The sequence below is a fragment of the Felis catus genome, chromosome B3, assembly GCF_018350175.1.
Source record: "Felis catus isolate Fca126 chromosome B3, F.catus_Fca126_mat1.0, whole genome shotgun sequence".
Taxonomy (NCBI): Eukaryota; Metazoa; Chordata; class Mammalia; order Carnivora; family Felidae; genus Felis; species Felis catus.
This window is the reverse complement of record NC_058373.1, coordinates 41576264-41597698: the sequence shown is the minus strand read 5'-3', so window position 1 is coordinate 41597698 and position 21435 is coordinate 41576264. Positions and strand designations below refer to the sequence as shown.

Below are 21435 nucleotides of genomic sequence, written 5' to 3'. Positions count from 1 at the left end.
GTCTGGGGCTGGCAGGGCTTAGCCGGAGCCTGTGGCTAGACTTCTGCTCCATCCCTGTCTAGTCCTGTTATCATGATTTGGTTTTGTTTTTGCTTTGGCCCCACTGGGCAAACTGGAGATACCCCTCCCTGATACTAGCCTCCCTTCTCTGATGTGGAACGAGAAGATTATGGCTTCTCTTAGTGAGTTCCTTTGGGGGTAAGTTAGGAGTCTTCAATGGGGCTGAAATAGTGCCCAGCTATCTAAAATAAAATCCCATAGTCAGCCTCCTAGGGACCTCCCTGGGGGAGGGTAATGGGTGAGCCCATCTTTTTGAGTAAGACAGTGGTGCCCAGTCATGAAGCTCCCCTGGGTAACCCCAGCATACTCCTTCCAGGTTCTTAGAACTACTCCCCATTTTCCCAGTCAGGTCCTGCATCTAAAGAAAGTCTCTGTTACACATACCCTCTTGTCTGGTGGTTTTCTGACCTTAGCAGAAACTTCTAGCATATGTGTGTATGTGTCGTGTGGGTGCTTGTTCCAGTTCACATTGGAAGCCAGAGTTGTGCTCGGAGTTGTGGCCACCCAGCGTGACACTGAGGAGAGCCTGTGCCCACAGAGCCCACTCTGAGACTCAGACCTTGGGAGAGCCCTGGCCAGTTGTGAGATGTCAGCAGAGGGCCAGGGACTCAGACTTGGGGGCACTTGACACCCTGGGGAACCAGACCTGAGACTGCAGGATGAGGGTTTTTTTGTTCACTCCCTTCTCCTGTTATGTGGCCAGAGTCTGGTTGATTCCCCCGGAGCCATCAGCCCTGTGTCTTTTCTCGGCTGTCCTCTTCCACAGTCTCACACTGACCCTGCAGCCTCCCTCATCCAAGGCTGGCCCCTGGAGTCTCTGGTCTGGCCTCCCCAGGTGGCCCGAGGCTGTTGTCAGAATAAGCAGAGCCGGTATGGAGAGGAGCTATCCACAAAGTACAGGGTGGCCTGTTCTCTTGGCTCTTGCTAGCCATCAGCAGCCCATGGCCTCCCAAGTGGCAGAGAGAGTGTGGCTCCGATGGCCTGATTCCCTGCTTCAAGTCTCTTCTTGTAACCTGAATACAAGGACCAGTCTGTGGCTTAGGGAGACACTCAGGATATGAGTCTCCCCTGAGGAGAGTGTCCAGATGTCTGTGGTACCAAACTAGTTCTCGCCACATAAGACCATCACTAGTAAGCCTAACCACTGGCTAAGCCGCCCCAACTGAACAGTTTCTAAAGTCGTTGCTTTCACAGTCACCTCAAACATCCTTGAGAAACACACAGGGCCCCGGACAGCTGAGCAGCCCCACTCCAGACTGTAGGGGCCACCCCCAGGGAGCTTGGGGAGCAGAGCCAAGTCTACAGAAGCAAGGCCCCCAGAGATGGGACTTTTCTCAAGAGTCCATGGCCCAAGTTGATGTCTTATCTGGAAGGAAATCTGGCTGCCCTTGGCTGTATTAGGCCCTGTAAACAACAGCCTAATTTAATTCAGGGCTCTAACCAGGGTTCCTTGCTCCTGGATGACCACTTGTGAGGGCCTAAATTGCCTTTCTGTGGAAATAATGAAATGAGCAAGCAGCCACAAAGGCAAAGTAAGCCCCAGAGACTGGGACAGATGCTTTTCAGCCAAGACTTTGATGCAGCAAAGACAAAGCGGCTTGACTGAGCAAGTGAAAAGTGTAAGCCACTATGGAAGAGGAATGGTAGTGAGGGTGTCACCTCCCAAGAACTCCATCCCCAGGGGAGCCCAGGGCAGGAAGATGTTGTTGGGATGCTACCCCCTGCCAGTTGAGACAGCACCAACCATCCAGGAAGCGGGACTTCTCTGCAGAGCCAGATGAAGTCCACAGGGCTTGGGGCCCCCTGGAAGCAGCTGCTAAAGCATCTGTTAATTAACAGGAGAGGGGAAAGTCAAAGAGACTTTGGGGGCACAGGGAAAATTCTTGGGGCAACTGAAGAAGTAGAGCCCAGAGAGAAAAGCCAAAGCCTGCATCAAACAGAGCCTGTGCGGTGGGGTAGAGAATAGGGAACACAGTTGATGATGGGAGGGACACAGCCAGAGAAATTCATCTGCAGATTAAACAAAGAAATGGATTGGTTTCTATATGGCGACTAACACAGGCAGTTCCCACTGAAGAACAGTGAGACAGGAGAAACAGAGACAGGCTGCTTGACGGAGATGGCCCACAAGAGCTACTGCATGAGAACACGACGAAGGGGCTTCCGAGCTGGTTGGTTAAGAGGGTGCATGCCATACAGATGTGGGAGCTATCTGCTATCTAGAAAGTGCTCTGGTACGGATCAGGGTGAGCAAAGATAGGGCAGTATGACACAGAGAATGAAATCACACAGATACAGAAGAATTCGGTTGTCACATGCCTCCCCCAGGAGGGTACAGATCCCGGAGAAGGCAGACAAGCTGATTGCCACAGGGGCACTGCTACCTGTTGTTGCTGGCTCAGGAGCTGGATCCTCCACTGGTATCTCGCTGGACCGAGGGATGCTGGTTAACTGCTTTTGAGGTCTTCTGAAGCCTCAAGTGCAGACACAGAAAAGCCCAGCAGAAGGAACAAGCCCCTCGTTCACACAGCTTGCCGTTCCTGGAACAACTCTAACATTTTCGAGATCTATTTGCAATTCTGTTTATTCAAACAGAATTTTAAATAAAGAGGAATACAATCCTTATTGTTATTCCTTTCAAAATGTTATTTTAGGGGCGCCTAGGTGGCTCAATCGGTGGAGCATGCAACTCTTGATTTCGGCTCAGGTCACGATCTCACAGTTTGTGGGATCGAGCCCTGTGTCAGGCTCTGTGCTGACAGCATGGAGCCTGCTTGGGATTCTCTCTCCCCCACTCTCACTGCCTCTCCCTCGGTCATGCTTGTTCTCTCTCTCAAAATAAATAAACATTAAAAAAATATTAAAGTATAGCCTATTTTGGTAAGTGACATTTTACATAGTTACATACACGTGTACACATATGTATATGCCTCTTTAGCAGTCTCCAGTCGTATAAAAGAGACAAAAAGAGCTTTGGCTTAGCAGGGATTTGATAGTTTAAATACATAAAATCCAGTTTGAGATGATAAAAGCTCTTATTATTACGCTTAATACAAGTCATAGAGTGAAGTAACTGAAATGCTAGTCCTCTCTTTGGATGATGCTTTGGTAAGAAAAGCAAGGAAGATGCCCTCAGTGACTACAGACCATAACTATCTTTGGAGAACATATTTAACTGGAGGACTTTTTTATTGACGCCATGGAACCCCAAAAAGAAAGAATTTCTACAGATCTGCCAAAAGGATGCCACCACATTACATCAGAGTGCTGGTTTCCTACAACCATGATAGGGACTGAGGGCTTTCCCCTCCAGATGGCAGGATTGTAGGCCCAGGACAGAAAGCCACATATTGCTCTGAGGGGCCTGAATCCCGGGGCAGTAGGCGTGGGTTCCAGTCCCAGCACTGGGGGTTTAGTGCGCTCCGTTCCCTTCAGTGGCCAGGCACAGGCTGTCTGTGCTGAAGGAATGGTAGGTGGTGGCACGGGGGCCTCTTACTCCTTTCAGGCCGGAGCAACAGAAAAAGCCTGACAGCATCCCTAGGCGACTCTCTCCTAAGACCTTGAAACTTGACGGCTAAGTTCTGATCTTTAAGGCTTCTTAAACCAATGGATTGGTTTGAATGCCTGTTGGCAACCTGAAACAAAGCAAAAGAAGGCTTGAAACTAAAAGGTGACCGCTGGCCAGGCTTACGTTCAAATCATCCTGCAGAGAAGAAAGAGCCTGGGGAGGGGAGCGGAAGGGAGCTGGCTTGGTTATATCCTCTTAAACTTGTAATGAGCACCAGGCACGATGCCCGCCACAAAAGTGAGTCCCTGTCCTTAGGGTCTTGGAGTGTGTGGAGAATCTAGACATTGTTTTTCTTTTTCTGTACAGCAGTAAATCATTATCCTGCGCTATGCTAAGAACCATAACAGAGATGAACGGGTTGTTCCAGCCGCATTGAAAGAGACTGTAAGTCACCTTCAGGGGAACAGGGAAGATTTCTGGCATGGCATTAGAGTGGGGTCGTGAAAGAATTTTCCAGGTGGAAGGCTGAGGGGCATCGCCGGCAAAGGGAGTCGTGTGCAAAAGTAAATCATATGCACACGTAAAAGCCGTGCCTTGCTAAGGGAGGCCCTGCAGAGCGTGGACGGGTGTCAGGAGGAGAAATGCCGGAAAGATAGCTGGGGCCACCTTGCCGTGGGTGGGTCCAGCTTTCTGACTCTCCACCTGGTCTGCCCTGTGCCAGAGGCTTGTTTTTAAGGAGCAAGAGAACATCCACAGTGAGGTTTTTTGTTCTCCATAATGCTCGGCTTGGGGTATGCTGAGGAAACATGTGGTGTGTTGAATTGCACTAGATGAAGGGGCTAGGGGCTTCGTAGCACATTTGACAATTACTCCTGACTGTTCAGCCCCCTGGATCCAGGGGAATTGGAAGGTGGGAACCCCTCTGTCTTTCATTTGGATGTCTCAGTAGACTTGATGATACTTCCCATCTAATAGTTTTTATTTAAAAATAGGAACTTTTAGAAACAAGAGGTCGATAACCACAAAGCATACAGTCTAGTCTCAAAAAGTAGATAATTAGCCATCTTAGCTTTGTAAGAGTTTTTCCTCTTTTTAAAGGTTTTATAAAACTCCCCAGGTCTCTAAGGGTCAAGCGGATTCTAATCGTGCGACTCCACAGATTTAGCACGGGTCAAAGCCCTGCCCCACTACTGTCCAGCGCTCTTGTCTAAGAGTGCCTCAGCTGGCTCTGGGCTCTGCAGTGGGGAACATGCAGTTGCTCAGCGAAAGCCCACTAACACGTGATTATAGAAACTCTTTGGCTTCCCCTTGTCCCTCGAGTGTCCCTGGCCCTGGTATATTAAAAATAGGACTCAGGGCGCCTGGGTGGCGCAGTCGGTTAAGCGTCCGACTTCAGCCAGGTCACGATCTCGCAGTCCGTGAGTTCGAGCCCCGCGTCAGGCTCTGGGCTGATGGCTCAGAGCCTGGAGCCTGTTTCCGATTCTGTGTCTCCCTCTCTCTCTGCCCCTCCCCCGTTCATGCTCTGTCTCTCTCTGTCCCAAAAATAAATAAACGTTGAAAAAAAAATTAAAAAAAAAAAATAGGACTAGATAACATTAGCATTTAGGTTCAATAGGCTCTTGCTTTATTATCCACCACCGTCAGGACCCAATGTTGCTATCTTTAGCTTGGAAGAGGTCAACGTGAAGGACCTAAGAATCAGGCTCCTGGGCTGTAAATCTGCCCGTGCCATCTTTCTCCTTCTTCACACAGGGCATCTGACTCCTGTGAGATCTGGTCTGGCCACAGGATGTCTCCCCCCTCTCTGGGGTCCCACCTTGAGGGCAATGGCTCTTGTCTCCCCTCTTCAGCTCAAGTCCTCCATTTGTACCCCTTGGAAGAGGCACTTTCACAAGAGCTTAAAAAAAAAGTGCCTGACATGACTTTCACCTCTCCATAAAGAGTGGTCATTTTAACTAAAGGCAACAAGAAACACAACACACATGAGAGAAAAAATGGTATAAAAGCGAGGGAGAAAAATGATAACGAGTTCCCGAAGCAAATTGCTGCCTCGGAGGCATCTGGAACCCTGATAAAGGGGTTTGTATGCTTCTCTTAAGGGTGGATAGTTCTCGCCTGTCCACTTCTCTTGGCCTTGGACATAGCCAATTATACAAAAAGCAAGTATATTCAAATTCTAAAGGAAGGTAAGGAACAGGGTTTCTCTTGAGTTTGGTTGTTCTACCTTAGTAACCCAACAACCTTTCGGTTTCAAGGGTAACCATCACCAATTTGAAAATGTCATGCTGTAATACAGGAAAGACCAGGGCATATGATAGAAAACTCCAGAATCCTGTCATATAAGTGAAAAAAAAAAATCAGCATGGGCCTAGGAAATTCATCGTGTAATTCCTGGGTAGTGGTTCTCAATTTTGCCCCTCATGCCCTGGAGACATTTGGCAATGTCTGGAGACATTTTTGGCATTCAAAAGTGGGGGGATGCTATAGGCATCTAGTGGGGAGAGGGCAATGCAATGCACAGGACAGCCGCCCAGTGAGAATTATCCAGACCAAAATGTCAATAGCACCAAGGTGAAGAAACCCTGCCCTAGGGCCAAATCATAGACTACCCCTTAAGGACAGATTACTACCTCTTAAGGACAGAAATTAAGTTCTTTATTCCTATTCTAAGCACAGTTGAGGAAGCATGGTAAAGTTAAATGATTTAGTCCCAGTTGTTCCAATGTGGCTAAACCTCAGAGCCTACTCTCAAAGTCCTTGCACTTTCTCTCCTAGAGGATTTCCTTAACATCACTTTTCTCCTGGCTCAATGTTCCAACTCCATAGTTCCTGTTAACTTCCAGAGAAAGCTCTGAATAAATCAGGCCCTAATTACAAGTTTGCCTTAATGGAAGTTTACAGATAATTCAGCACAATTGCTAAAGGTTCACACTGACACAGGCTCACTCCAGAAACCTGAAATGGCATGTTATGGTCTGAGGCCCCTCCAGGTTGGTGTGAGAGCCCTTCATAAATGCAGGTGCCCCCGGGGGGTGAGGTTTGGGGCTTCTCTCCTTTGTGGCCGCCCTCCCCATTGTTCCTTGGGAAACAGCCCCAGTAGCTGCCTGTGTCTTCAAGAAGTGGGAGGGGACAATTCTAGCCAAGTTTCTATAATCAGCCTCCAAATGAACAGGTTTGCCTTGGACTGCCAGGGTTTCTCACTCCAAGGGGAGAGCTGGGCACAGCCTGGGCTCTTGGAAGCAACAGTTCTGGGTGAGCCGTGCAGGAAGGGCAGTGGCAAAGCTGCATTTGGGCTTTGATCTTGATGTCCTGAGCTTGGAGTTGGTCTCCAGGCTTCTGCTAAGAGGCCCCTCAAGCTCCCCAGCCAGACTGGGAGAGTCTACTGAAGCGCTCTGCTACAAGCCTGACTGCACTGCCCACTCTGTGAGGGCCAACTTAGACCTGAGCTGGTCTAAGAAGATGGCTAATTATTCCCAGTGCCATAGTCCATTGTTACAAATGGAGGTTACTTTGGGATGTCAGACTCAAGTTCCTGTGTGGTTTCTTCTGATCCTCTGTAACTGCCCTCAAACACTGTCCCTGCAACGTAAAGTCAGGATGGGCAGTTGTTAGTATCCACTTCGAATCCTATAGCATGTTAGCGTTGAAAGCACATTAGCTCACCTTGTCCAACCTATCATTTTATGGCTAAGCCAAGGCCAAAGAAGGGACATGATTTGCTTACATCATACAGCAAGGAGGAAACAAATTGAGGCCTTGAACCTAAGTCTTCTGACTACAGGGGGAGTCTTTATGACCATATCCCCTGTGACTTATATAGACCAATCCAGAGAAGAGATCTGAGTATTATCTTGAATCACAAATAAGATCTACCTTATCTATGTGGGCCAAGTCCCTTATCTCCAGGTAGTTTTTTTGTTTTGTATTTTATTGAAGAGTTGAAGTATTTTCCAGTTACCCTTGACTACTACTCCATTTAGAGGAATGGGAAAAGAGAAATTTATATCCAAACTAGATCACAAAGGGATGATCTGTACATTTGAGGCGCTTTCCTAGAAAAGAAGTTGACAGTCATCATCATATACGTTCTCTGTGTTTAAGAAGGACCATTGTTCACAGATGACGTTTTCAGACCAGGAAGCTGAGAAAAAGAGAGAAACTACCTTAACCAGTGGTATGTGGCAAGGAGAGCACAAAAGATAAATTCTTGGGCAGGTTTCATTAAGTGATTGACAGGACATAATTCTGATCATATATATGGGTCAGTGCAAAAGGGCGTGTTTCTAAAGCTTTCCGGCAAGGACCCTGAAATACTATCTTCCTATGTTTAAGCTTAGTCAGTGGTAGTTATAATCTCACACAATAACAAAGGAACAAGAAGGTGAGACAAAGAGAACTGATTCTCGGACAAGTGGGTTAATGGGGTCATCTTTAGATATGAACACCTGGCCCAGTTCCATCACAAGTGACATAAGGAGAAAAAGTGGAACTTGCACAGACCTACCTGTTTCTGACCATGAGATTCCCGTGTTGGGAGTGGCCCAAGAGTCTACGGTGAGAAAGTGAACTTGGAGGTTTGAAGAAGGGTGTGGACCCCTAGGGTGCTCTCTTACCTGTTTCCCTGAACCCCCAGCTTCCAACAGTATTGACAGGGGTATTGAACAAGTAAAGATGTTAAATGTCCTTCTGGGGAGTTATGGTTACAGATTTAAGAGGAAGAACGGAGCTTTCATAGCATTAGGAATAAACCAAACTATTCAGCTTCATTCAGTATAGCTCCTGTGTGTCTGTGCTTAGGCAAGCTTAAGGAGATGAGACAAAAAGGCAGTGAATGCAGACGCTTTCTTGCCTGATGGGTCCTGCTACATCAGACCATGAGCTACTTATGCCCACAAATGTGGATTATGCCCACTCTCTGAAAGCTTAACGAAGGAGCATCCCTGGACGTTGGTGATGCTGATGGTGCTATGAATCACCTGGTGAGGCTGAAGATGGGCCTTGATGCCAAGAAAGCCTACGGCAAGACGTTAGGAGTTTGTCTCGTGAAAACAGTCCTACCATGTGTCTTAGGAGATGTAGTTCTCTGACAGAGAGGACCCCAGAACATCCTCTCTTCCCCATCTGTGAGACACTCCCAGACTTAATGGGGGCTCCGGTCCAGGCACCTAGAAGCCTTGGCTGGTGCTTCACTGCAAAGGCTCAGGGAAGTCAAGAGCAGGGGAGGGAGACCTCAGTAAACCCACACACAATAGCTTCTTACATACTTGGTTCCCTTGGCAGCCAGAGTGCTCTGAACCCACCCCCTAAGGGTATCAGTGACAAAGCCCGAGGGTAGGGCACCCGACTGCAGATAAAATGGGTGTCCTGGCACCATACGCCCCCCACACACCGCATCTTCTCACCTTGTCGGAAAGAGATATACACCAGCCTCTCGTCAAAGTTCTGGACCCGCCGGAAATTGTTGACCATCTCTCTGGGGGATGGGTCATCCACATGTGTGCAGTACAGAGCAGTCTCCAAAGCTAGCAGCTGCAAGGCAGGAACACACCCCATGGGCAAAGTGATGCTCCCTTGCCTGACCTCAGTGGGGAGGAGAACTCTGGGGCTTGGCAGGAGGCACGTCAGAAAGCAGTGGGAAAGCCAGAGAACTGTCTCCCCTCCCTCGCAGGCGTCTGGTTGCCTGGACACCGGGTGAGCTGGTCTGTCACCACCACCCAAGGCTTGGGGGGAGGTTACAGCTCTTATCTGCTGGGTGGTGGAGGGGCTCCTCAGCCTCTCACAGGCCTGATTTGCAACCCAACTCTAAATCAGAGGGGCTTGGGGCTTATTCTGGTGGTCCCATCACAAGGAACAAAAAGAGGGAGGCAAGAGTTTCACAGTGCCTCTGACCACTGGTTCCATGGAATTTTCGTACACCCACATAGATTATATAATCTGTTTCCAAGGCAGCTTCTAGGTTATTGCTTCCCTGAACATTTCATCTCTTGATTCATCACATCTCTATTCCTGTCCGCCCACCTGCTGCCATTTATCTACATTACTCAGATCAGTAGCTCATAGTAAAAAGAACGACCAACAGTGAGGGCCTTACTGGTCAGGAAGAGGGGTTGGGGGTGGGACGGGCTATGAGCCAGTGTGCAGCACTGCCCCTGGCCCTGCCTCCTGGACAGTCAGTTTTCTTCTTGATGAATTTCAACTGTGGAGTAGGGGATGGGCAGCGACCAGCAACCCCAATCTGACTTTGGGGCTTGGTCTCCAACCAGCAGGCGATCCCACAAGCTCCCTCAACTGTCTATCCCTCACTTTCATCATCTGTAAGATGAGAAGGTTGGAGACGATCGCTGAGGCTTCTGTCCCCCAGTTTTGCACTAGACTTTGAGCTTCTTGAGAACAGAGACCATTGCCTACTCACTGCCGCAGTCCCAGCGCTCTGGTTGGTTAAACCATCGAAACTGGGTCTGTCTTTATTCTGCCCTGTAAAGGAACCGTGCCCGCTCCACCATGGAGGCAAACGCTATGCAGCCACTGAGGGGTATATTAGGAAATGCAGCCTAACGACTTGCTTGTAAGGAATTGTGGAGATGGGTTCATTTTTCAAGCTTGACTTGGTAACTCTGTTTTTGAAGCTCGGCCTGTAATTTTTGCAGTGCGTCCAGGAACCCGCACTATTTGGAGAGGTTTTGCACAGCTGTCAGTGAAACTCTAAGTGAGGAAATCAAGTTGTTATGATATTGGGTGATGGTAGAGACGGAGGTGCCACATGGCCTCTGACTCAGAAGAGCACGACAGTTACCTGCTCCTGGGAAATTTGCACAGGGTTCCGGAAAACCGTCCAGAGCACTGTGGGGTGGCAAGGAGGTGTGGTCAGGGAGCCTTTGTAGCGGTAGTATTCGTCAGGCCTCTCAGGAAGCAGCTCTTCAATGCTAAAACCCGGAATGAGCACTTCTTGGCCTGGAGAGACATATTGGGGAGATGGTGTCCGCCTTTCTCCCCATGGCAGAGGTGCTGCTGGGCATGCGACTGAGCCTAGAAATATGAACAGCACCTGCCCCCTGCATTCATTTTTCTTCAGGTCACATGGGGGTGACTGTGTTCTCCTCTCTAGGGGTAGATAAGCATCCAAGAACCCCTTACCTTTGTATTTGACATCTTGAAGGTGCCTGAAGATCTTGTCATAAGATGGATTGAAGGAACCCATCTGCAACATAGATGGGGCAGGTTGAAGTAGGACAGAATTATATAGGCTGAGCCTGGTGTAACAGTTGCTAATGGAAGGACTCGACTAGGGGTGTATAGTCACCACTGCCAAGGTCCTCCCTGAAGGATTCACTTTACTAGGACAATTATGAAGGATCGCTAGCCTGTTACAGAGTGAGGGTGATGGTCCTGTCCTCTTGCATCTCAGGACGCGAGGCACTGAGCCCTCAGGGCACTGGGGCTTGGGCGTCGGGAGGCAAAGAATATAGCCTGTGCTCCTGGCGATCAGGCTTTGAGTCTGAAAGCCACAGCTAGCATGTTTTCTAACCAGAAGTCAAGGGAGATGTAGTACGTACAAGCCAAGTCAGGCAAGTAAGCATGTCGAACAACGAGGTACTTGTCTTATTAGGGAAATACATGCAAGCGAATCAGGAAACATTCCCATTTGGGGGATTAAGGAAAGAGCTCACTCCAGGGTCCATAGAAAGACTGCAACTTGGATGTTAGGAGTTGTGTAAGGGATTCGACACCTGATGAGGCAGCGCTGAATGATCCCCACCCCCCAACCCCATACACACAGGGCCTGCCTCGCTGGACAATTCCAAGCTTTATACAATAGGGCTAGCAACTAGGGCTCATTTTCTCCAGTCTTCCAAAGGACATGCCCATTTCTGCTGCCCAGCTACACAAAGTGCTGCCTCCTGGCCAAAAGACAAGGTCCCCTATGGGGGCATACCCCTGGCTCTAGAGGCAAGACACAGCCAAAATGAGAGTGAGCCACACACATCCAACAGACAGGCAACTCAGGGACCAAATGCCGAGTGTGATGCCATCCTGGCTTCAAGTTTCATGTGAAACCCCTTTCAACATCTCTTACCTCTATGAGAACAGCTAGGACGGCGAGGCCTTCTGACTTGTTACTGGCGGTGCTGGCGTTGGCATACAGGTCCGAGTTATAATGGACAATATGCAGCTGCAGTGGAAGGAAAGCTGCTCACCACGGGTGGGCGACTCATGGGAACCTTTTGCTTTTGCAGGGGGAGGACACATATTTATCCCTCCGGTGGAAGAAGAAATCACAGCCCGGCTTTTGTACGGGTTTAATCAGCCATATTTCAAGAGGCCAAAAAAACAAGGACGTTACTCTCTGAATGTAGATTCTTAGCATTCACAAAAAAATTCTAAGCTCATTTTTTCAAAGCAGGAATTACTTGTGATTATTAAAGTGAGGGAAAGAGAACGTTCTGAGAAATCTTGGGTTTCAAAAGTCTAGGTAACTGGGACGCCCGGGTGGCTCAGTCGGTTAAGCGTTCGACTTGATTTCGGCTAAGGTCTCATGGTTGTGAGATTGAGCCTCGAGTCCAGCTCTGTACTGAGCGAGGAGCCTGCTTGAGATTCTTTCTCCCTCTCCCTCTGCGCTCCCCCCCCCCCAACATTGCATGCACACATGCTCTTTCTCTCTCTCAAAAAAAAAATAAATAAATAAAAATGTCTAGGTAAGCATTAAGGTATTGTTATGATAAATTCTGACAATAGGTTGGACCTAGTTTTTAATCCAAAATGTGGTGTCTGTCACTTGTCCTCCAAAAAACTATATTAGTAGATACATCTATATATGTGACATGCATTTTTGTTGAGTCTTTGCCTCTTGAGACTGTGACACGCTGAGATTTTTTCTTTGTTCATCTCTTTCTCCGTCTTACATGGTCATAAATGGAATTCAAGCAGATTTTGCTGAATACGGCTTAATGTTCCCCGCCTTTCAAGTGGCCCTTTCTAATTTTCACAAGTGACATGACATCATTTCTTTTTTTAAGTAGTCCTCGCTTTGAAGGATGTAGCCTGCCGCCTTGCCCCCCACCACGTTAGCTTGGCACAGCCTTGAGAAATGGGGGATTCTGTGTGGCTGACACCCTGCAGGTCCTAGATCCGTATTTCTTTTTACAGCTGCCCTTTGAGCACGCGGTCTGCTTCAGCACTTTTCTTACTGTGTTCAGATTAAACGGAGAGGAACAGAATTCCCTGCTGAAGAGATGAAGAGACTCTTCTCTATAGGACTCAATCCAGAAGAACTGTGCACTTTCAAGGACCCTCCACAGGGAATCTGCCACTTTCGGGTCACCTTGAAGTATTTTCTCTGTTAGAGACATTTATGGCCCATCTTCACCAGGCCCTTGGTGATGATGTGGCTTCATAGCAGAAAATATAATAATGAGAAATCCATTTAAATGCCCACACTCTCCCAGCCTACACCCTAACTCCTTCTTTATTCCCCGTGTGTAGGTAGAAGCCTCCACATTGCAATTAGCCTGAAAGAAATTGCAGTCCTGGGGTTTCAGAGATGGGCCTGGTTTGAAATGCATGCCCCTCCAAGAGTGCCGTCCTATTGGGCCAGAATTATAGCCCCTCCACACGTGTAACTCTACCTATAATTAGCCTGAGACATTAAGCAGTTCAGCAGTTAAGAACAGAGGAGAGTGGTCATCTCATTATTTACCTTGGGCTCCACTGGCTGATCAGTAGCATTTATCTCCTTGTATTTATTGCCCTGTAAACAGTCAGAGCCACACCCCCAAGTTCTGTCCTCTGGGAGCTCTTAAGTGGAGCATCTCAAGCACCCCCACCGTACCCCCTGCACACCTATAGTGAAGGAACAATGCTCCACTCCTTCCGTTTCGTCTGGGCATTTTGGGGTAGTGCCTCAGAACGACACAACACAATGTTGTGCCGACATCCCAGACTATCCTCTTTGACTCTCTCATTGCCGTGATGTCCCGTGAATTATAATGCCAGTCTTCCCTTGGCTTGTGGCCCTGGGCCCCAAGGTTCCAAGCACAACCCATGCCCAGGAAAAGGAAAGCTGGAGTGGGAAAGGCCTGTGCAAACAGCACGGCTTGTGAAGAAAGATGGAGAAGTTGGGGGAAGCAATTAGCCCAGTAGGATTCAGCAGCGAGATACGATACGTCAGCGAGACAAGCCGGTGGGATCCCGATCTGTGCAGGCAGAAGAGCGATGCCGACAAAAGGGGCATGTGTGCCCCACTGTGCCACCCCGGGAGCATTGCCTTCTGAGCGGCGCCACTCAGTAAAGACAGAGACAAACTCCGTACGTTCAGGATTGGAAGGGGACCAGGACACCGCGGAAGAACCGCGGGGGGATGGGAGTGGCTCTGCCTTCCCTGAGTGGGTGTGTGGAGCCCGAAGGCAGCCCTTGCTTGCGCTCTGATCTTCGCTGCACACCAGCCAGGTGGAAGGGTGCCAGACCACCCACCGCCAGGCAGCCTCTGCCGGCCTGCCCGCTCCACTCACCTCAGCAGCAAAGTGCTTCCCACCGACAGTGTGCTCGGAGCCGTGAGGGTCATTCTGGTTCCCCCAGTGCAGGTGCAGCTGGGCGGCACTGTAGCGGGACCGGAGGCCCTGGATGTGCATGTCCGAGGGCAGGTTCAGCCTCACTGTGGGGAGTGGAGCCTTCAGAGCCCTGGCCAGCTGAGCACTGCCTGAGAGCAGTTAGCGATGCGACACTGGCCCCGGGGCCCAGACAGGAGGCAGGTGGATGCAGTGAGTGGAGACACAGCCTGGGGCTCAGAAACCTGGGCTCTTCTCCTGAAAGTGTCCCCATTTCCCTAAAGCAATTCTAGTCGCACCAGCCCCTTCTAAGCTCCCCTGGGAAAAGGATGGCAAGAGCACTAATACTAGATGGGTGGGTGTGTTTTTACATATGCACGTATTACACACCCAGCTATCAAGATAGAACCTTTAGTGAAGTATCTTCCAAGCCGTAGAATAATATAACAGCAACAATAATAATTGCTATTTATGAAGCATCTTCTGTATTCCAGATCCCCAACATACATAATCTCTAGTCTTTCCGCAGTACCCATCAATATGCCCATTTTCCACATGAAAGCTCAAGGAGATTAATATTCTTACCCAGAGTCTCATGACTCATAAGTAGTCAAGCCGGGATTCAAATCCAGGTTTGTCTGACTCCAAAGCCTGGGCGACCCCACAGTGAGTTGCGTGGCTCCTGGAGTGTTTGCGCCAGGGAGCCCAAGGGCTCAAGCCTGTCCCCCGCCTCCCCCCGCCCCCCCCCCCCCGCCCCTTCCCAAGAAATGTGCTTCTTATGCAAGGTGCTGCCCTGGAAGAACTGCCCCCGGCATCCCCCCCAGTGAGTGGTCCAGGCATCTCTCATCCCTCCCCCCTCCCACCGTCCCTTCTCCTGGGGGCTGTACTTCAGTGCAGCCCCCTCCCTGCCAGGGGCAAGAGAGTGGGCCAAGGAGCTGAGGGGAGCTCAGACATCCCCTTGCAGTCCTCAGAGGTCTCTCTCACCTGAATGGCCATCGTTGTTCAGGAGAAACTGCTCGTTAGCAGAAACATTGTAGCCTTGGAACCCAAGGGGCACGAGGCTGGCGTCGTACTGGAGGATGTCACTGTGCAGGTCTATTGGGGACTGCAGCACGCCCCCACATGATGGGTACTTCTTGGACCAGCTCTTCTCCCCATCTGGACCTGAAAGGGGAGATTCAGGCCCTAAAGTGAGTCCATTTCCCACAAAACTGTTTTCCTCACTTTCTAATTCTGTGTCCAATACAATCACTTCTTTTCTCCTCTTAATCCCCAGAGGTATATTCTTCGAGGCCCAGAAATCTCAGCCTCCTGCCATTTGTCCTTGAAGGGAGATGGGGATAGAAGGACTAGAGCAGCCCCATGCCACGGAATAGGGCCCACCAAGCTCCGTTTTCATTGCTCATATTCTGGCACAGTACACATCCTTTTCATGTGAGGACCTGTTGATATTCAGCAATTTAGCCTCTGTTTATGGAGCACCTATTACGAGCAGGAATTACTCAGGGTCTTGGGGCCACCAGGTTGAACACAACCATAGGGCCCCTGCTTGCCCAAGCTTGCATCCTCTGGGATGCTCCAGGCTGGAAAAAGTGGTGTCTTACTGACCACAGCTCCAGGAAAGTGTTCAGGGCTCGTGGATTTATAGATATGATCTTCCTGATAGGAAACCTTTGAGGACATTGACTCTTGATAGCCACATCCAGAGCAAGTGTAAAACCCCATCTGATAGGGATGCTTGAAAAATTCCAAGTAATTAGGGGATCACAGAGCTAAGTGCACAGTGTACCCTGAGAGAGTGTGACAACACTACAAACTAATGACAAACGATCAGTGAGGAGGAAGAGACTTAAAAATAAATCCTCCAGGGCTCAGGCTTCTTGCTAACTACCAGGTGATTGTCCTTCCTCTGGAAATGGAAATAAACAATCCAATCCCATGTTCAGATAAACTTTCTTACTCCCACAGGGAAAAATCTTTAAAGAATGTAAAGCTGTGTTTAAAAGATTATCTCCCGTGGTAATTAAATGGATTTTCAGGCTGAGGTTTCTCCAGAAAAGCGAATAGTTGGCATGTCATGGCTCGTTAGGGCAAAACCATTGTGCCCTGTGGGCTCCGTCTGAGTTGGGGACCACGCTTTGCCATCTGGGGTCCATTCATCAGTATTTTGGCACCAGGAATGATGTTAACTGGAGTAGAGGGAACGGAACTCCGCTTCCAGGAAGCCTTCCATAGACAGTGGCACCATTTCCCAAGAGTGTACGTGTGTATTCTGGTTCCCTACCCCTTGTTCTCTAACTAGGGGACTTCATCTGAGAGTAAGGAGAGTCTAAAGAAAAACTTGGGTGCCCGTGTTCATTTAAAATGCTATGAGGAATTGATCCGAGGTCTGGACACGCAGTGGAACCCTGCTAATTTTTCCGACCGTCAACCTTTGGATATACCTTTTGGGAAATGTTAGGGCTTGAAGGGATTTCAACATCTCCTGTCCAGCCTTCCAACAGACACCAGTTTCCTCACTTGCACAAGCCAGTCAGAGTCTTCACTGAGATATATTTTAATTTCGCAGACCTCAGAGCCCTGGACCTAGAAGCAACTCACACCAAGATGGCAGAGGGAGAGGGAGGCCGGAGGACATCAAAGCTGTCACTCCATGGGGCAAACCGGAGTAAAAGTAAGACCGTTGCTCAGCTGAGGGCAAATCCAAATTCCTTAGGGACAGTCGGAAGCATAGATGAAGCAATCATGGGGACCCTTCGGAACTCTCGGGTCAGGAAGAGGTACAGCTACCGGGTGGCAAGCCTTCTGGAGTGAGGCCGCCAGCCTTTTCTCTGATCACAACATCGTCTGGACCCACAGCCAGCGTGGCAGAAGCTGCCAGCCAGGCACGAATGGAAAAACTCAGTGAGTAAAGAGGCGTAGCGATGAGACGATTTCTCCTTGCCCACATGACTAAAGGGAACTGGGTCAGAAGGACTTTCTCTTCCCAGAGCAGAGGTTCCAAAAGGTGTCATGAAGAGAGCCTTCTAGTGATAACTAAACCAACAGCTCCTGGGGGACAGGGACATCTCTTGTTCGTCTCTGTGAACTCATGCTGTGATTAGGGTCCCGTGCATAACAGGCATTTAGTGAACAGCTTCCCAAAGAATAAAAGACCCCAAAGAACAGAGAGCTTGGGAAAAGGTTGTCAGGAGGAACTTTTCCTTTTCATTGCACCCTAAATACTCTTTGTTGGAAGTCACACTGAATTAGGTATTTGGGGGCAGAAAGACTAGGGATATAAAAGGCAACAGAGTCTGTGTTGGCAAAACCTCCCGAGGAAAGAAACGCAACTGCACAGGACCAGAAGAGTCCAGAAAACAAGATTTCAGCTCCAGCTGTCCCAGCACCTCAGTGAGTGACCTTGAGCAAGTCACATGCGCTACCTGAGTCTCCTTTGCCCTCATACAAATGAGAGGATTGAACGCCGCGTTCCGAAAGTTCCATTCTGGCTCCCAGCTCCGAGACTGATTCAGATCACCTAGGACTAAGCACCTCCACCCTCGGTGTCAGGCAGGTTTGAACGGGTTGGAGACGGTTGCTCATGCCAAGGCAGCTCCTGGGCATGTGACAAGGTGCCCAGTGGGGAGCGGCGGTGAGGCTGAGCGCAGGGCGCTGCTGCTCCGAGGTCTGGCTGGAAAGTCATCTGCATCAGGAACTTGCCACAGGTGTTGGCTGCCGTCCACAGGGGGCCTCGTCTTTGAGCCCCACTCACAGGCGCTTTTAGGGGCAACAGCGTCTAGTAGAAAAGGCTACTCCTCCTGCCTTGTTATTATTTTTAGTAGTTGTGGTTGTTACATCTCTAAACTCTATAGGATCCGAAAGGCAAGACTTGCCCCATTTTACAGATGAAGAATTGACATTGAATGATTTGCCCTAAGTTAGACTTGGGCTCAGGTAACAGAGTTACCTTGCCTGGGTGCCAGGACCTCCATGCCCTTCTGTTTTAGTATGTACCCAGGAGATTTGGTGCATGCCTGTTTCCCCCCTCTCCTGTGCTCGCCATGCAGGTAAGCATCATGTCACGTTCACCTGGCTGGCACGGAGCAGGCCCTTACTTGTTTACTGAGCTGGATTCTGATGCTAATTTTGTGCTTGTTCCTCTCCAGGGAAGCATGCACCTACGAATGCCCCTGGCTTCCCTTTTACCCCGTATAATTTTTTTTTTCCCATTAAAAAGAAAAGAAGAAACTTCTGTCCTTTGCTCAGGTTCAAAATTTACCCTCCTAGCTTCCTCGTTTACCTGCGTGAGGGTTCGTTCTGTTTGGGGGCCACTCACTGAGAACAAAATCTGGTTGCTGCCCTGGAGCCTGGGAGATGGTCTGCCAAGTATGGGGCTTCACCACAGTTCGTAGGACCCTCCACCAGCACGTGGCAGCCAGTGTCCCCTTCTTGCACATCTGGGGACACTGTCCGAGCGGCCTCCCATCGTTGTGGCTTGTGAGTGAGACAGGTGTGAGGTGCTGTGTGGGTGGACACCAGGGCAGCCGGTGTCAGGTCTGGGGGTGTTGTCAGTAGACCTCTCTCTGCCCCCCACCCCTCGCCTCCGCCTGGGCAGTTTGTGACTTGTTGCAGAGGCAATGCTGGCTTTTTACCGGCAGCTCCAGCCCAGGCTGTGGTTTTTCAACTTGGCCACGATTTTCACACTCATGCCAAGTGCTCTGGTGCCAGAAAACCACCCTTGGGATGGACTCTTCCAAAAGAAGCATTTATTTCCAGCTATCAGGAAAATGCCACTTTTCTCATCTGAGTTTTGACTTTGCCTTTTCAGTTAGTTGGATTCCTCGCATGATCCTGATAAAGGAGATCGTGTGTATCTCCCAGTTTGTTTTTCCAAATAAAGTCCCGGCATTATTTCTTTTCCAGCACATGTTTTTCTGCTTTAGGCAAAACAGAAGTGGACCTCATTTTTGTTTTGAAATGTGACAAGAGATTAACATAGCACAGCTCAGAATGCCTCTCGTGATCTCTGAGTGGGAATTATGAAGCCCGGGGTCCAAGATTTGATGCCCAAGGACCAGAATTTTTTTCCATGGAGAAATTCTCCATGGAGAATTTCAAATACATACAACGGGGGAGAGGGGAGCACAGTGAAACTCCGTGTCCCCCAGCTTCGACAACTAACAATTTGCAGAAACAAATCGCACCCGCTCCCCCCATCACTGGATAATTTTGAAACAAACCCAAGTGCATTTTTTCTGCACGTATTTCAGTATGTGTCTCTAAAACACAATGACTCAAAACCACAAGACCGTTACCACACTTCCAGAGTGAACGACTCCTTAATGTTATCAAATCTAGTCAGAACTCAGTTTTCCAGTTATCTCCTAACTGTTGAATGGTTTATTTGTAAGTATGGTCCACAAACTGCAGTTGAAGTATGGTCCACAAACTGCAGTTAATCAACCTGTGATGGCCTGGATCTCAATTCGATGGTGTGATGCCTCATCAGAGAACAACTGGCCCCACTCCTCCAAGGCTCCAGATCTCAGAGCCAAGCTGGCTGTGTCCATCCTGTGCCCTCACTTGGTCATGGAATCAAACAGAAACTGTTACCACCACCGTCTCCACCACCCTGGGGTAAGCCCTCATCATGTCCACCGTCAAGGCTTCCTGCAGAGTTCCGTGCCTCAGCCTCTCCTGTTAGCTGCCAGGCTCCTTTCTCTCGTAACCGAGTTTAACCAGACTAACCAGACGTTGCCCTGCCTCTGTGGCGCCGCCCCTCCACCCCACCCCCCTTCTCCAGAGCACGCCCACTCCACCCAACAGAGCAGAGCAGAGCCATAGCCATCTTTCAAGGCCTGTCGAGGCCTTCGGTGGCCCTCATACCCTCCCCCGCCAGCCCCTATGGCCAGGCCGGCTTCCCCATCCTCAGAACAAGCTATGAACTAACTCAACCTTCCCATATGTTCTTATGCTAAACAATGTGCTTAAAATGCCACCTTCTTTCCTCTTTGCCTTTCTGAATCTTGTTCACTCTTCCAAGTCCAGCTCAAGTCCTGCCAAAACTACTCCAGGGCTTTCTCCCTGCCCCGGGGACTCCTTGGCCAGCCTGCTGGGGGTTCACACGGTGGTACAGTGATACGAATACTCACTAAAGTCTCATGTGTGACTGCTGTCTCCAGACTAGCACATGAACCTGCTCCAGACTAGAACTCTGTCTACAAATTTCACAGTCCTGTTGAAGACTAGAGCTTTTTGTCACGTCCCTCCCCCATGTCTGATATAGCAACACTTACTAAACACTTAATAAATTGATTTGGGGGATTTCTTAAGCTCATTTCAGAAATCTAGCCATAAAGAGTTGAGAGAAGACTGTGTGTGTGTGTGTGTGTGTGTGTGTGTGTGTGTGTGTGTACATGGGCATGCGCACATGGCTATAGGAAGATGAGGATAACAAGAGGGGTTTTGTTCTTAATAGACAGACTTAAGCATACTTCCATACAGAATGGAAAAGGGAGTAGAGAAAGAGAGTTGGATCCAGAAAGAGGAACCCATGGATGGAATGTGGCTCTGAGAAGACAGCGGGTTGGGGAGGGTCCAGCCAGCGGAGCACACATTGACTCCAGGCTGAAGGAGGCACTCAGTAAGTATTCAGCAGATGAATCAGAGCAGGACACTGAAGGCGGCCTGGAAGTGAAACCCATAGACTGAAAACCTAGGCAGAAATCCAGGAGCTCAGCGGGCCCGCAATGCTGATCAGAGGGGATTGGCTATGGGAAGACAAACTTTCTCCACATTCTGCAGTATATGCAAGCAAAGCGCGCCAGTGAGCCTAAACAAGTCAGTGTGATTTTTTTTAATGCACTTATATTTTGATATTTTCTTAATACATCTTGTGTCTTGTTTTAAAACTCAATTACAGAGAACTTCAAAGCAGGTGCAAAGGTACCATATAATGTACCCATCTGTCAATCCATGATTAGTTTAGTTTTTGTCTGTCCCCCCACCACTGGATTACTTTGAAGAAAATCTGTGGATGCTTATCTAAAGATAAGGAGTCTTGGGGCGCCTGGGTGGCTCGGTCGGTTAAGCGTCCGACGTCGGCTCAGGTCATGATCTCACGGTCCGTGAGTTCGAGCCCCGCGTCGGGCTCTGTGCTGACCGCTCAGAGCCTGGAGCCTGTTTCCGATTCTGTGTCTCCCTCTCTCTCTGCCCCTCCCCTGTTCATGCTCTGTCTCTCTCTGTCTCAAAAATAAATAAACGCTAAAAAAAAAAAAATTAAAGATAAGGAGTCTTAAAAAATAACCACAATATTGTTTTCACATCCAAAAACTGTTGGCAGTA

At 49.2% G+C, this 21435-nt stretch overlaps 2 protein-coding genes across 11 annotated transcripts in view; one reads left to right on the top strand and one right to left on the bottom strand.

Annotated features, from left to right (window-relative positions):
* APH1B (aph-1 homolog B, gamma-secretase subunit) overlaps nt 1-21435 on the top strand; it is a 138683-nt gene that overhangs the window by 62420 nt on the left and 54828 nt on the right. The window contains exons 7-8 of one of the 5 annotated variants that reach the window (XR_002742899.2): nt 3935-4012; nt 12713-16048. The exons of 1 other annotated variant lie outside the window; for it this stretch is intronic. The gene's annotated coding sequence lies outside the window, so the exon portion shown is untranslated. Of the gene's footprint in view, nt 1-3934; nt 5952-12712; nt 16049-21435 lie in introns of those variants that run through there. 3 more of the 5 variants (XM_023255249.2, XM_023255247.2, XR_002742900.2) reach the window with 3 other exon arrangements.
* CA12 (carbonic anhydrase 12) overlaps nt 1-21435 on the bottom strand; it is a 51850-nt gene that overhangs the window by 4766 nt on the left and 25649 nt on the right. For 4 of the 6 annotated variants that reach the window (XM_023255241.2, XM_023255242.2, XM_023255243.2 and 1 more), the window contains exons 3-8: nt 15094-15273; nt 14074-14216; nt 11643-11738; nt 10703-10766; nt 10362-10519; nt 8971-9097 (exon numbers count right to left, since the gene is read on the bottom strand). In XM_023255241.2, coding sequence (XP_023111009.2) covers nt 8971-9097; nt 10362-10519; nt 10703-10766; nt 11643-11738; nt 14074-14216; nt 15094-15273 — 768 coding nt within the window. Of the gene's footprint in view, nt 1-4487; nt 7710-8970; nt 9098-10361; nt 10520-10702; nt 10767-11642; nt 11739-14073; nt 14217-15093; nt 15274-21435 lie in introns of those variants that run through there. The other 2 variants (XM_023255246.2, XM_023255245.2) reach the window with 2 other exon arrangements.